This window comes from Lampris incognitus, chromosome 21 (assembly GCF_029633865.1).
Source record: "Lampris incognitus isolate fLamInc1 chromosome 21, fLamInc1.hap2, whole genome shotgun sequence".
Classification (NCBI taxonomy): Eukaryota; Metazoa; Chordata; class Actinopteri; order Lampriformes; family Lampridae; genus Lampris; species Lampris incognitus.
Window position 1 is genome coordinate 3242209 of NC_079231.1, and position 15553 is coordinate 3257761.

General features: G+C 47.1%; 1 protein-coding gene across 1 annotated transcript in view; it reads right to left on the reverse strand.

The window, feature by feature from the left end:
• Nucleotides 1-15553, reverse strand: part of LOC130131745 (neural cell adhesion molecule 2-like) — a 156043-nt gene that overhangs the window by 42668 nt on the left and 97822 nt on the right. Inside the window, exons 12-14 of the mRNA XM_056301544.1 lie at nucleotides 15109-15282; nucleotides 10651-10770; nucleotides 8023-8144 (exon numbers count right to left, since the gene is read on the reverse strand). Of these exons, the coding sequence (XP_056157519.1) occupies nucleotides 8023-8144; nucleotides 10651-10770; nucleotides 15109-15282 (416 nt within the window). The remainder of the gene's footprint in view (nucleotides 1-8022; nucleotides 8145-10650; nucleotides 10771-15108; nucleotides 15283-15553) is intronic.

A 15553-nucleotide genomic window follows, 5' to 3' on the forward strand; every position in this document is an offset into this window, starting at 1 on the left:
AGTTAGCATGTTAAGCTCAAGCTAAAAAATCTACCTAATAAAAACATTTTGCCTGTCAGTCTGTGGATGTGCAGCCTCCTAGTTGAATACTTGCATGAAAGCAACCAACTCTGACATGAAATGGCAGAGATCATGTTATCATAACTTTATAGCCCTTATTAAAAAGTCTTTAAATGTGTTTAAGCAACATGGTAAGAAAACATAGCTCAGCCATGGGAAATGTTTTCTCATAGCTACTGAGATTATTTCCAGCTGTACCTGTAATTAATCCTACTCTTGAAATTGCATTTTTATAGCGGCGTTTTAACATTGGAGACTATGGCACTTCTGCGTGGCGGCATGCTAAATAAGGCGAACTATTTTTGGTTCATCCGGTGTTCCTCCAGTTCTCCTGTGCTGAGATCAGCAATGAAGGATTTGCTGGCTTGCGAAATACAATCGACTCCTCGTTTACTTCCAAGACTCATACCCAAGTACATAATGTTTTGGTTTTGACACCGTCGCTGTCTGATCCGACTCAACCGTAGATGTGAGTAGCCCATGCGCACAGTTGACTCAGATCAGGCAGCAAGAAAGAGCAAAGTTGGTTGAGCGAGCTAGAGAGTGAACGGAGAAAGGGAGCGGCGATGGCGAGACAAACATTTTTCAAAGGTTTTGAATCACCGCAACCATGAGAGGTTTTTCATCATAAAGTCATAACTGTGCACAAAAAAAAAAGAAAAGTAGCCTGCTAGGTCCAGTAGTTTGCGAAATTAGCCATGGACAGATACACACACACGCACAAAAACAAATGGGCTACTGTCTGGCAGAGATAACAATGCCGTGTACGCTGTCCCATGACACTCTGCATGCATTATGATTGGTTTACACAGGATTGAGGGTTGAGCACATCAAGAAGGAAGGGGCCCCATAATCTCAGCAGGACAAGAGAGAGCTATCGTAAACACGGTTTTGGCCAATAATGCGATATGCCTCAGAGAAATTCAAACAAACATCCTCAATATCTATGCAGTTTTCAATAATCATCAGGTCTCTCTGTCAACACCGGGGCGAATCCGTAAGTACCACCACACACAGATGAAACAACTCCACCGAGTGCCATCTGAAAGGAATTCTGAGAGAGCAAAAGACGTGTGACATAAATATGTGGTGGTAAGTAACGTACACTTCAGTATTGTGCACTGCACACAGAACCTTTGTATCTGTAAATTTATAATAGGCCTGTATTGAACTACACAATATTGTCTTTTTTTTCCCAGAGAGATTTGCAATAGAACAACGATGCAATCCCACACAAATTCATCCTCATAGATACTGGCTGGGTTTCACCTGACAAAATTAAGAAGAAACGGGAGAAACATCATTGGCCACAGAGCTACTTTGAATGTCCCGGGCCAACACAGCGGTAACGTCACAATGTGCACTGCAACCACACAGAATGGAGTCCTCCACCGCCATGCCAACTTAGGTCCTTACAACACAACCCACATACTTACATTTTTAGACAGACAACACAACATCGTCACAGCAGAGGACCACGTGGATGCAGAGCAGATGGGACACGTTGTTATCTGGGGCAATGTATCTTTCCACCGATCTGATCTGGTGCAAAACTGGTTTAATTACCACCCACAATTTTCACCCCAATACCTCCCATCATACTCTCCCTTCATTGGCCCCATTGAGGAGTTTTTTTCAGCATGGCGGTGGAAGGTTTACTGATCTCAAGCCCTATGTCAGGATACCCCTCATTCAAGCCTTGAAGGAGGCCTGTGTCGAAATTGACGCAGGGTCTGTGCAAGGATGTTCTTGAACATAGCCTGTGATGTGGACCGAGTGCTAAGGCCAGATCCAGCTAGGTGAAGAGATCATGCTTAGGGTTTTTTTTAATTTCTCCCCAATTGCATCCAGCCAATTACCCCACTCCTCTGAGCCATCCCGGTCGCTGCTCCACCCCCTCTGCCGATCCGGGGAGGGCTGCAGACTACCACATGCCTCCTCCGATACATGTGGAGTCGCCAGCTGCTTCTTTTCACCTGACAGTGAGGAGTTTTGCCGGGGGGGCGTAGCACGTGGCAGGCTCACGTTATTCCCCCCAGTTCCACCTCCCCCCCAAACAGGCACACCGACCGACCAGAGGAGGCGCCAGTGCAGCGACCAGGACACAGACCAACATCCGGTTTCCCATCCGTAGACACGGCCAATTGTGTCTGTAGGGATGCCCGGCCAAGCCGGAGGTAACACGGGGATTCGAACCGCTGATCCCCGTGTTGCTAGGCAACGGAATAGAACGCCACACTACCCAGACGCCCACCGCCAACGTTTTTTGCTGTGTTTATATACTACAGTGCATCCGGGAAGTATTCACACCCCTTCACTTTCCCCACATTTTGTTATGTTACAGCCTTATTCCAAAATGGATTAAATTCCTTTTTTCTCATCAATCTACACACAATACCCCATAATGACAAAGTGAAAAAGGTTTTGTAGAAATTTTTGCAAATGTATTAAAAATAAAAAACTGAAATATTGCATGTACATAAGTATTCACACCCTTTGCTATGACACTCAAAACTGAGCTCAGGTTCATCCTGTTTCCACTGATCATCCTTGAGATGTGTCTGCATCTGGATTGGAGTCCACCTGTAGTAAATTCAATGGATGGGACATGATTTGGAAAGGCACACACCTGTCTATATAAGGTCCCACTGTTGACAGTGCATATCAGAGCAGAAACCAAGCCATGAAGTCAAAGGAATTGTCTGTGGACCTCCGAGACAGGATTGTATCGAGGCACAGATCTGGGGAAGGGTACAAAAAATATATATAACAGCTTTGAAGGTCCCGAAGAGCACAGTGGTCTCCATCATTCGTAAATGGAAGAAGTTTGGCTCCACCAGGACTCTTCCTAGAGCTGGCCGCCCAGCCAAACTGAGCAATCGGGGGAGAAGGGCCTTGGTCAGGGAGGTGACCAAGAACCCGATGGTCACTCTGACAGAGCTCCAGCATTCCTCTGTGGAGATGGGAGAACCTTCCAGAAGGACAACCATCTCTGCAGCACTCCACCAATCAGGCCTTTATGGTAGAGTGGCCAGACGGAAGCCTCTGCTCAGTAAAAGGACCATGACAGCCTGCTTGGAGTTTGCCATAAAGCACCTAAAGGACTCTCAGACCATGAGAAACAAGATTCTCTGGTCTGATGAAACCAAGATTGAACTCTTTGGCCTGAATGCCAAATATCACGTCTGGAGGAAACCAGGCACCTCTCATCACCTTGCTAATACCATCCCTACAGTGAAGCATGGTGGTGGCAGCATCATGCTGTGGGGATGTTCTTCAGCGGCAGGAACTGGGAGACTAGTCAGGATCGAGGGAAAGATGAATGGAGCAAAGTACAGAGAGATCCTTGATGAAAACCATCTCCAGAGCGCTCAGGACCTCAGACTGGGGCGAAGGTTTACCTTTCAACACGACAACGACCCTAAGCACACAGCCAAGACGACAAAGGAGTGGCTTCGGGACAAGTCTGTGAATGTCCTTGAGTTGCCCAGCCAGAGCCCAGACTTGAACCCCATTGAACATCTCTGGAAAGACCTGAAAATAGCTGTGCAGTGACGCTCCCCATCTAACCTTACAGAGCTGGAGAGGACCTGCAGAGAAGAATGGGAGAAATACCCCGAATATAGATGGGCCAAGCTTGTAGCTTCATACCCAAGAAGACTTGAGGCTGTAATCGCTGCCAAGGGTGCCTCAACCAAGTACTGAGTAAAGGGTGTGAATACTTAGGTACATGTAATATTTCAGTCCTTTATTTCTAATACATTTGCAAAAATTTCTACAAAACCTTTTTCGCTTTGTCATTATGGGGTATTGCGTGTAGATTGATGAAAAAAAAGGAATTTAATCCATTTTGGAATAAGGCTGTAACATAACAAAATGTGAGGAAAGTGAAGGGGTGTGAATACTTTCCGGATGCACTGTATATTCTCTTTAGAATATGTTCTTTTCTGATTTTCAGTGCAAAATGCAACCTTTGGAAATGCATGGATGTATTGACTGATTTTACAATGCGGACAGCAATAAATCTTTTCATCAGTGTGCAGTACTGACCTTGTGTGTTGTGTTTGGTCAGTATATTCATGTACTCTTAACAATATCTTTGGGGAAAAAAATCAAAGCCAGGCTGTATCATTAGAAAAGTAGAAATGCGGAGTGTTTTGAATGGAGCACAGCAGTGTGTAACTGGTTCTAACACAATCAGGTGGTATGAGCTACGTGTGTGCCATACACGTAACATGATTGGATTTTTATAAATTATTGCATAGTTTCAAACGAAGTATTTGATTTAGTCAAAGATCTGAGGTGTTCTGCTACTTGTGTGTGTGGTTGTGTGAATTGTGTGTAGTTTTGACAAAATGAGCCCTGTTTTCAAAATCGTGCTTAAGCACTTGTAAAAACTAAGCCGAGGGGACGTCTTTCCTTCATACGTCCAAGGACACAGAACCATGGGGAGAAGCACGGCTCAAAGTCAAGAGCTACACAGTCAAAGTCAAAGCTGCGTTCATATGAAAACACACTCCGTGATCATCTGGGTAGCGGTCTATTCCGTTGCCTACCAACACGGGGATCGCCGGTTCGAATCCCCGTGTTACCTCAGGTTTGGTCGGGCGTCCCTACAGACACAATTGGCCGTGTCTGCAGGTGGGAAGCCGGATGTGGGTATGTGTCCTGGTCACTGCACTGGCACCTCCTCTGGTTGGTCGGGGCAACTGTTTGGGGGGGGGGGCTGGGGGGAATAGCGTGATACTCCCACGCGCTACATCCCCCTGGTGAAACTCCTCACTGTCAGGTGAAAAGAAGCGGCTGGTGACTCCACATGTATCGCAGGAGGCATGTGGTAGCCTGCAGCCCTCCCCAGATCAGCAGAGGGGGTGGAGCAGCAACCAGGGCAACTCAGAAGAGTGGGGCAATTTGCCGGATACAATTGGGGAGAAAAGGGGGGAGGGGGCACAATCCATGGACTGTGAGCAAAGTGTGTTGACATGTCCGAAGCTTGAAAGTGAGGTGGGGGCTTGTGTTGTAGGACTACACATACCCATATGCATCCATGAGTGTGCATTGTGCAACCCTGTGTGTGTGTGTGTGTGTGTGTGTGTGTGTGTGTGTGTGTGTGTGTGTGTGTGTGTGTGTGTGTGTGTCCACACATTGCAGGCTGTGCTGCGGGTGTGTAGCTGTCCGTGAAAGGCTTTCTTGTGTGTTTGTATGTTGAAGGTGACGGGGCCAGGGGATAACTCAGGCGTGGAGGATCAGCCTCGTCCCACCGCCTGGCCTTCAGTGGACTTGCCGAGGCTTCCCGACCCTCGACTCCACAGCACTTCCCAACCCGAACAGCGTTGTTTTAAACCGCTGTCGTTGTCGCTCCCTGAGACAGAAGAACGCCTGCCTGGACACGTCGATGCCGGGGGGATAAAAGATCCGTCGTGGTTCAAACCTGCTCCACCTTCAGGAGAGTTTTTTTTAGATGGATAGAACAAACAGCAAACTATTTTGATGTGTAGTCTTTTGTTTGTGTAATGCTATTTGTGGCACTGCTGAGCTTCAAATGCATTAAGCGAAAGGAGAAAAACGTGTTGTAATAGGTTGACAAATTCAGGAAGCTTGTGTTCGCTCTCATTTAAGACTTGACACAAGGATGGAAAAATAGCGGCTCTCGAGCAGAGCTTTAATGCATTCTGCCACCCACACCACACACCCTCAGCATCTCTCAGTGGGAGCAAATCAAACTAGTGACTCACACACACACACTCACACACACACACACACACACACACACTTCAAACAAATATAAAATATGCTGCAAATGTCACAAATCCACTACATCTGTTATGTTAGGCACACGCACACACAAACACACACCAATAACACAAAGAAATCTGTTTTCGATTGCCTTTCTCTTGACTCCAGGTTAACAGACAAAATTGCAGGGGGCGTCCAGAAAGCGTGGCGGTCTATTCCGTTGCCTACCAACACAGGTATCACCGGTTCGAATCCCCGTGTTACCTCCGGCTTGGTCAGGCGTCTTACAGACACAATCGGTCGTGTCTGCGGGTGGGAAGCCGGATGTGGGTATGTGTCCTGGTCGCTGCACTAGCGCCTCCTCTGGTCGGTCGGCGTGCCAGTTCAGGGGGGAGGGGGAACTGGGGGGAATAGTGAGATCCTCCCACGCACTACGTCCCCCTGGTGAAACGCCTCACTGTCAGGTGAGAAGAAGCGGCTGGTGACTCCACATGTATCGGAGGAGACATGTGGTAGTCTGCAGCCCTCCCTGGATCGGCAAAGGGGGTGGAGCAGAGACTGGGATGGCTTGGAAGAGTGGGGTGATTGGCCGGAAACAATTGGGGAGAAAAAAAAGGGGGGAATTCCAAGGGAAAAAAAAGCAAAATTGTAAACTGCTCAAGTATAGAAAAGATATTCTTCAAATAGGATGTTCCCATTCAGTCCATTTGGTCACGTGTCCTTGACATTTTTCGAATTTCCTCCTACCATGTTGCTTTTAATCCCCACCAGTCCTCGGTTGCGTGAGTGTGTGTGTCTCTCCGCAGCTAATCTTGCATACTACCAGACCTATCAGCCTAAAATATTTTGTGCACAGTTACGACTGGATGATCAAGAACCTCTCATGGTTGCAGTGATTGAAAACCTTTGAAAAACGTTTGATCTCGCCATCGCCGCTCCTTCTCTTCATTCAGCCCCTGGCTCGCTCGACCAGCGCTGCTCTCTCACTGCCCAATCTGAGTCAACCATAGATGTGAAACACATTAGATTAGATTGGATTGGATTGGATTAGATTAGATTGTTTTATTAGCCACATGACCAAAACCGGTGGAATTGGTTTTCAGTACAAGTTAAACTCTGCAGCACAACAGCAGACACTCCACTTAACACACTGACGAAGAACACCGAAGAGTTCACCCTAAGAATTATTGAGGGATTAGTCAAGGAAACGTTGTAACTTTCAGACCCATCACCCCACAGGAGAACGAGGCAGATAATCACAGGTTCTGTTAATTTTAAAGTGGACATTTGTGTTATGATATCTAAACAACCCAGCTGTCAACAGGGAAATAAAGGCCTCTTGTCTATGAGACCGGTCTCTCTCTCGAGAGAGAGAGAGAGCGCCAGTCACGCTCACAGCGAGCTCTGTGAGCGTGACTGGCCGGCTGGTTACCAGTTTGTGGTTCTTCTCGACTCCGAGTACACTGGAGCAAAATTTGATTCGCTGTCAATTTTCGTAAAACTGCAATATTTGAAATCTGTACAGGTTATGTATCGCCTCAAAAATTCTCAGATGCGTCAGAATTTAATGATGAACTGTGGTGAAGAGGGAGCTGAGCCAGAAGGCAAAGCTCTCATTTTACCAGTCAATCTTCCTTCCAACCCTGTCCTATGGTCATGAGCTTTGGGTAGTGACCAAAAGGGTGAGATTACGGATACAAGCGGCTGAAATGAGTTTGTCTGGGCTCAGCCTTAGAGATAGGGTGAGAAGCTCGGATATCCGGAGGGAGCTCGGTGTAGAGCCGCTGCTCTTTCACGTCGAAAGGAGCCAGTTGAGGTGGTTCGGGCATCTGATTTCTCACCTCATCTTGCTGGGAAAGCGGAGACGTATACAGTGATGTAATGACGTGGCTCTCTAGCCAGCTCCAGCACCATGGAAAAGCGAACCGATTCTTAGAAGGTTCCCAAGTTGAACCAACTGCGAACCGGCACTAGCACCAGCTCAGAGCTCGAACTACTAGGTTCGTGTTGGTGGAAAGGGGGTATGAGTGTACTCTTCTAGTTCTTTTCTTTTTTTACTACGATGACAGATCTATAATGCAGTAGTACAACTCTGTTCAGCTCTGAGTGTATCAAGCGATGCAAAGTAGCCCGTGCCAGTACTACTAGAATCTGTACTACTAGAATCTGCCAAGAAATTCGCCAAATGGCCATGCTTGCCAGGAAGAGACACCTGGCGTTACTCACGGTCTTGTACTTGACAATGTACTCCACGATGGGCATTCCTCCATCGTCCTGCTTGACTAGCCCAAGTCGGTAAGCCTTGCCCATTCCCCTCTGTCCATGAACTGCTGGCGGGCTGGGCTCTCCTAAGGGACGGAGCAGGAGAAGGGTGTTAGCAGAGAGTGGAAACAGTGCAGAGTTATGTCTGTAGTATATCCAAATGTGTTTGTGCTTGTATGTGTTTGATGCATAGTAAAGAAGGGAAATGGTGCAGATGAGTGTGAGTGTGTGTGTGTGTGTGTGTGTGTGGGTGGGTGTGTGTGGGTGGGGTGCAATGGAGATAGGAAACAGTGCAGATTTATGCATGTAAATGTTTGTATGTCGGCGTGTGTTCGATGAGAAATAAAAATACGAAACGGTGTGTGTGTGCGTTTATATGCATGTATATGTGGAGGCACCTGTGAGTCTACATACAATTCTGTGTATTTTGGAGGGGTTGGGAGCAGGTGGCAATGTGAGATATGAGATAAGAATGCAGTATGTAGGAGTGAGGAGGTTTTAAGTTGGATTAAATTCATATTACAAGGCAAATCACAGTTACTGGCAATAACTGATGTTGACTGTAGTATCTATCTATTTATCATATTTAAACCACATCTACTGTGTGCATTTGCATTGGGTGCAAATTCTTTCAACAGTGGGAAAATATTTTGCTCTGGCCTTGCATGCGGGGGGTGGGGGGTGGGGTGGGGGCTAGATTTACTGTGATTTCACTGCACCAGATTACTAGCATTATTCAATAAAACACCTATCATAAACCCGCACTATACAAACCCTCACTATATAATTTTAATGTTGTGGTTTTGCATCGAGACACAAATTTGACAGGTCCCATTCCAACTACTTGAGTAATCTGTGCCCATACCATTGAAATGTGTATCTGTAATAACCACAACAAATATACGCACAATGGAGTTTCATAAGGGTGGCAGAACAAGTCCGAAGCATTTTGCCTCTATTAAAGATACTGTATAAGAATGCAGTACTGCACCTATTAAAACTACAATCTGGGAGAGTTATGCATCCTTTTCGGTGGTTTGTATCATCGGTATATTTTAAACAGTAGCTACTCTGCAAAAATACAAGTATTCAGTGCTATTTTTGAGTTTAATGGCTTTTGTGTGGTAAGACTTTAATGGGGAGAATGATACGGTGCACAGCGCTTTACGTCTTCGCCATGGCATCCGAATGCAGAATGAAAAAGACAGGTAGCGACAAGTCTGAAGAAGCTCTTGTGGTTAAAATGCAGATATGGCAGGCGGAGCCCACAGAACACCTTCACCGGCAGATACGACAACATCGGTAGTTAAAACTCAGGTTTCAACCAGCGATGTGGTCTTGGGTTTTTGTTGTTAAGCGATGTGGATGTTCATCATTTAGCTGCGCTGCTGTCACCAAGCTGACGCCGTTTCATCTTACGCTGATTTCTGGGATTTAGTCAAATTCCTCGAGCACTCATTCCTGTTGAGGAATACTAATTTAAGTTTGTACTGTTTTGTTGTTTTTTTCAGTATTTGCATGGCCGCATTTCTGTTAAAGTTGTTCTAAAAATCATTCTCGGGGTTGTTGTGTGTGTCGGTCGAGTAAATATAAATGCAACGCCAAATAAAGCCACATGCTGACTCCTCCATTTTGTTTTGTTGTGGCGCACTAGAGTAGAGCCGTTCTCTGTGCTGCTTTGACTGACGTCTTCAGAGCGAACTCTCACCCTAACAAGTTGGTGCAGGTTATGATTTACATGTTTTACTGTTAATGAATGACCGGTGAACATCATGCCGTGGAGACCTGCCATTGTATGGTTGATGTATGTACAACAGCAATAAGTAGCAGTGTGGAAATCCCAATCCATAGGCAGAAATCCCGGGAGGGACACACACCCCCCCCCCCATCCTGGGAAAAATATGATATCCATCCATCCGTTATCTTAACCGCTTATCCTGCTCTCAGGGTCGCTGGAGCCTATTCCAGCAGTCATTGGGCGGCAGGCGGGGAGACACCCTGGACATGCTGCAAGGCCATCTCTCTCACACACTCACACACACAGACACACACACACACACACATTCATTCCTAGGGACAATGTAGTACGGCCAATTCACCTGACCTACATGTCTTTGGACTGTGGGAGGAAACCGGAGCCCCCGGAGGAAACCCACGCAGACACGGGGAGAGCATGCAAACTCCACACAGAGGACGACCCAGGGTGACCCACCAAGGTTGGACTACCCCGGGGCTCGAACCCAGCACCTTCTTGCGGTGAGGCGACCACACTAAGCACTGCGCCACTGTGCCAAAAATATATCTCCCCCAATATTTCGCCCCTGGTTACAGCACTACTTTTGGTGCCCCCCTCAGGAATTGCGCTTGAGAAAATTTCATGTAATTGTCCCCTCCAAAGTTGATATCAGATTTTCACCCCTGTCCCCATCTTGTTCTCCGTCGGCTCTCTGAGCTAATCGGCTATCCCGGGGCTCTTGCTAACTAGCCACATAATGCTAGCTCTCTCCACCTACACTAGCCCAACGTTACTGTGTGTGTGTGTGTGTGTGTGTGTGTGTGTGTGTGTTGGCATGAAAAAAGACAAACGCTTACGGATAGGTAATGTCTGGAAGGTCTCCGTGTGGCTGAACTCTCCTTGACCCTTTCCGTTCACGGCTGCCACTCGGACCTCGTACGTTGTGTTGGGCTCCAATCCCGTCAGCACCACCGTTGCTAATAAAAGACAAAGCGGGGGATTATTCTACCGCTTATATACAGCTATCACGCTGTGGACAGCAGAACAAATCATAGCAAATAAACAAAACAAAACTGAAAAATAAAATAAACCCGGAAACGGCACAAATCTGACAGCTGCAGTAGTTTTTACTTGTATCTCGCTGCTTTACACATCACCAGAAAATGTACCCATGATATCTTATCTGGCTCAGAGTTGAAAATGCACCCGTACAGAAACAATATATTTTAAGGCGGCGGCAGCAACTGGATGATTGCCAGGAAAACTCATTTTTTGGTTGGTGGAGTTGGTAGGACTGTCCTGCTCTCTTAAACAACTAGCGGGGAGCTGCTGCTGTTCAGGCACTTAATTCCTAATAGCTTCAGTAAAGCAGCTCAGCGGCCAACATCAGAGGAGTACAGCTGCACTGGGCAGCTTTCGGTGTGAATGTTGAGGCAGGGAACAGCATGCACGCTCAGCTGACTTTTCCCAGCTGAATGAATGGTACAGAACCACCACGACTCCTCCAGTCTCATCCTTACAGCAGTCAAATGGGTGCGTTTCCATGCAGTAATGTGCTGATCCGACCCCAATTAAGGTACAACTGTGATTACTGAGATGGTCACGCAAATCGGATTTCCAAAATCGGGGTGCGGTCTTGATCAACGTATTTAAAGCCAAATTAAGATCCCTCGACCCTCCCTCCCCTCAATTACCCCACTCTTCCGAGCCGTCCCGGTCGCTGCTCCACCTCCTCTGCCGATCCGGGGAGGGCTGCAGACTACCACATGCCTCCTCCCATACATGTGGAGTCACCAGCCGCTTCTTTTCACCTGACAGTGAGGAGTTTCACCAGGGGGACGTAGCACGTGGGAGGACCACGCTATTCCCCCCCAGTCCCCCCCCCCCCGAACAGGCGCCCCAACTAACCAGAGGAGGCGCTAGTGCTGCGACCAGGACACATACACGCATCCGGTTTCCCACCTGTAGACACGACCAATTGTGTCTGTAGGGACGCCCGACCAAGCTGGAGGTAACACGGGGATTCGAACCGCAGATCCCATGTTGGTAGGTAACAGAATAGACCGCCACACCACCAAGAGGCCCATTCTTTTGGTTTTTGAAGCTGTGCATGTCAGGGGGGGGGGGGTGAGAGTCGCAGATCCCGGATGGCAACAAAAATGGCTGCCAAAACAAGCTGATGACAACACTGCCTAATTTCAGTTGTTCCGTTGTCTGGTAATTCTGTAGTAACAACAAAAGTAGAACTGCGTTAAGAGTAAAGGGGCAGAAATCCATTGCACAGGCTAAAGAGCTGAGAGGCGGAGGGGACCAGTTAATTGTGTAATTATGCAAAGAATCATGTAGACATGGCTATCAGAGTAATTGCATTTGCATGTAAACGTACTCTGTGTGTGCTCAGAAGCAGCCATTTTCCCTGTGCGTGTGTTGAAGTCGTATTTGTGTGTTGCTCTGGGTAAAAGAGCCTCACCTAAATCACTAAAATGTAGTATCCCTGTAGTAGGCTGCAGCGCTAGGACAAAAAGACCAGTGTTACATGGGATGATTATTTAAATATGAATGCCGAGGGGGGAAAAAGGACAGTAAATGGGATGTACATTGATGTGATGTCAAGGCGACATTTCAAACTCATTTTTGGAAAGCAAACGTGGGCGACCGGGAATCTGAAGTCCATTAACTGCTGTTGAAAAGGAAGTAAACACTGTGTGGGGGAATGAAAGGAACTGCGAACGTCTGACATCGTGTACTTCCTAAATTAAAACCTTTTGGAGGACTGGAGCACTTTCAGCCAGTCACTCACACTGGGCCAAAGAAATGCGACATCAGCCACGTAGATCATTATCAGCCCAAACATCCACTCACTTCATCCGGCAATATTACAGATCCCTGTGAAAACCCTGCAGCTGCTGAAAGCTCTCTGCAGAGTCGTCACTCTTCACAGTCAAGAAAAAGTTTGTCATGTAACGTTAATTGAGTTGTTTTGTCATTTTGCACAAATTAAGTACTCCAACAGTAATAAGTACTTTGCAGTTCTGTAGCCCTGGCACTGAAAACAAATTACACAATTTGTAGGCATAGTAGGTTGCTATTTAAGAACACAAGACACATTTTGAATAAGGGGCGGGGGCGGGGGGGGGGGGTAAAAAACAACATTCAAACCAAATGAGTACAGGCATCTCATTATACTAGAGGGCTTATTGTGCAACTACCTTTTATTTGGGGGGGGGGGGTGGGGGGGTGTTGAAGTGGCTTCTATGATTAAATTACAGCACTTTCTAACTAGAAATGAGACTGGCCCCCATTTTAAAATTTCAGTGCTAACCTTAAACAAATGACAAATTTCGAGTATATACACTCCGCAAATCCAATTTAAGCCAAATTCAGTGATGCCAAGCTCAATTCCTTTCTCTTCTCTTCTGCTGTTCTTCCTGTTTTCTTCCCGTCTCTGCAAACTTCAGAGCCGCCTGAGCCCCCTTCTGCCTGTGAGAGTTATCTCGTGCCTTCTGTCCAAGCACAAACCGCTACTTAGCATTCACCTCGCCGCATCTCCATATTGTAATAGACTCTAAAATGAGGGATATTGGCGATAAGCCCTTCAGGTTTTTTCAGACCTGCTTATCATCCCGCGATTTGTCCTCTAACTTCAATTTTTCAAAGAAGTCCTTCACCGTCCGTGCCATACTTTCTTGCGAGAGCCTCAGAAATCAATTTGGAGTCATAAAGCAGAGGTGGACAAGAGTGTGCTCTTTCAGCTTGGACGGCTTCTGGCACTTTCCCACGAGGTGGTAGAGGGACGCCATAACCCTAAGCATGTGTTTGTGTGTGTGTGTGTGTGTGTGTGTGTGGAGGTGGATGGGTGGGCAGGCAGGGGGGAGGTGGGCGGCCACATCCCGAAGCAAAGGCTTTGAAGGATCACTTGGCAGATCAAGTGGCATGACCTCTCTGCTCATGCTTGACTGGGGCTGGTCGATGTTCGCGGCGGGACAGGGCTAACTGGCAGAAACACCCGTTAATTTCAAATCAGGACAGGTAGGGTCTTAGTCAGACATGGAAAGACAGAGACTCACCCGGGGAACTTCTGATTCCACTCAACGCTCCGAGCCACTCGGGAAAGGTAAGATGAACTGGAGCGGTGTGTGAACACAAGCCAAGGTTTTCGGTCAATAAAAATCACAGATGTACAAAACGGTGCAGTCTTAGGTTTGAAAAGGCTGCTTTCATTGTTACTGGTGGCTGCTTGTTTCTAAACCAAATGATGAATATTTCACAGGTGTGCAAAGCTCAAAGGTCAGGGAAGTTGCTGCACACAGAATGCAAAACATGTAATCTGTGTTCTACAATTCACACGAGGGATCGCAGAAAAAATATTTTATGAATGTTTTCATCACGAGGGGTGGAAAAATGTTAGTGACCAACAAGAAAAAATAAATGCACTGTAATTTCACCTGGTCGAAAGCCTCCTGTCCAAACAACAGTCTGAATATTACACGAATCAAACATAGTCAAGGCTCAGCGTTTTCGGTTTTTACAGATTTTCACCAAAAAATACCCAGATTTTTTAAAAGAAGCAGATCAGTTTAAACTGATTTTCACCTGTATTTTATGTTTCCACGGATCCAAAAGTTGTTCCTGTTCGTGTGAGGTTATGCAACCGTGTCCTCTTGTGGCGAAATTCGGCATGCTGGGTGGCTTTGAAAAATAAAAACCAAAAACGCTGAGCCTTGAACACAGTTTATCTTCCTTAAAACCAGTATGCCAAAAACGAAAGAGGTAAAACCCAATCAAGCTTTCTTTTTGGGGGGGGGGGGTGAGGATCTTTTCCCCCTTTTGTTTCTCCTCAATTGTATCCAGCCAATTATCCAACCCTTCCAAGCCGTCCCGGTCTCTGCTCCGCCCCCTCTGCTGATCCGGGGAGGGCTGCAGACTACCACATGCCTCCTCTGATACATGTGGAGTCACCAGCCGCTTCTTTTCACCTGACAGTGAGGAGTTTCACCAGGGGGACGTAGCGCGTGGGAGGATCACGCTATTCCCCCCAGTTCCCCCTCCCCCCTGAACAGGCACCCCGACCGACCAGAGGAGGCGCTAGTGCAGCGACCAGGACACATACCCACATCCGGTTTCCCACCCGCAGACACGGCCAATTGTGTCTGTAGGGACGCCCGACCGAGCCGGAGGTAACACGGGGATTCGACCCAGCGATCCCCGTGTTGGTAGGCAACGGAATAGACCGGTACACCACCCAGACGCCCCCACGATCAACCTTTCTTTATGCAGAATCCCTTCCAAGTTGCTGAAATAGATAAATCACTCACTCTGGACACTGTGCGACTTGACGTCCCTCCAGTCTTGCGAGCCCACTTCTTTGTACTGAACCAGATAGTGGCCAATGGGCACGCCACCGTGGGAGTCGGGCTTCATGAAAGTTACAGTGGCCAACCGCTGGGAGACAGCCGACAGACGCACCGAGTATGGGTTCGACGGCACATCTTGAAACACACAACAACACACAAACAGTCAAAACACACAGAACATTTTCCATAGCTGGTCACACAAACCACTGGTTGTTTTATCGAGGTGAGTTGGGCCCCGAGCACTACTCTGGTTACCCAATATCACCTCTGCCACTGGTGCCCCTCACTTGTGTTTACTTGATCATTTAGATCTGAAAAAAATCCCTTTCATCACACGTTTATTCATCGAGAGTGGGACAACAGACAGTTTTGTTGTTGCTGTTAATGTTTTTTAGAATAAGAACAT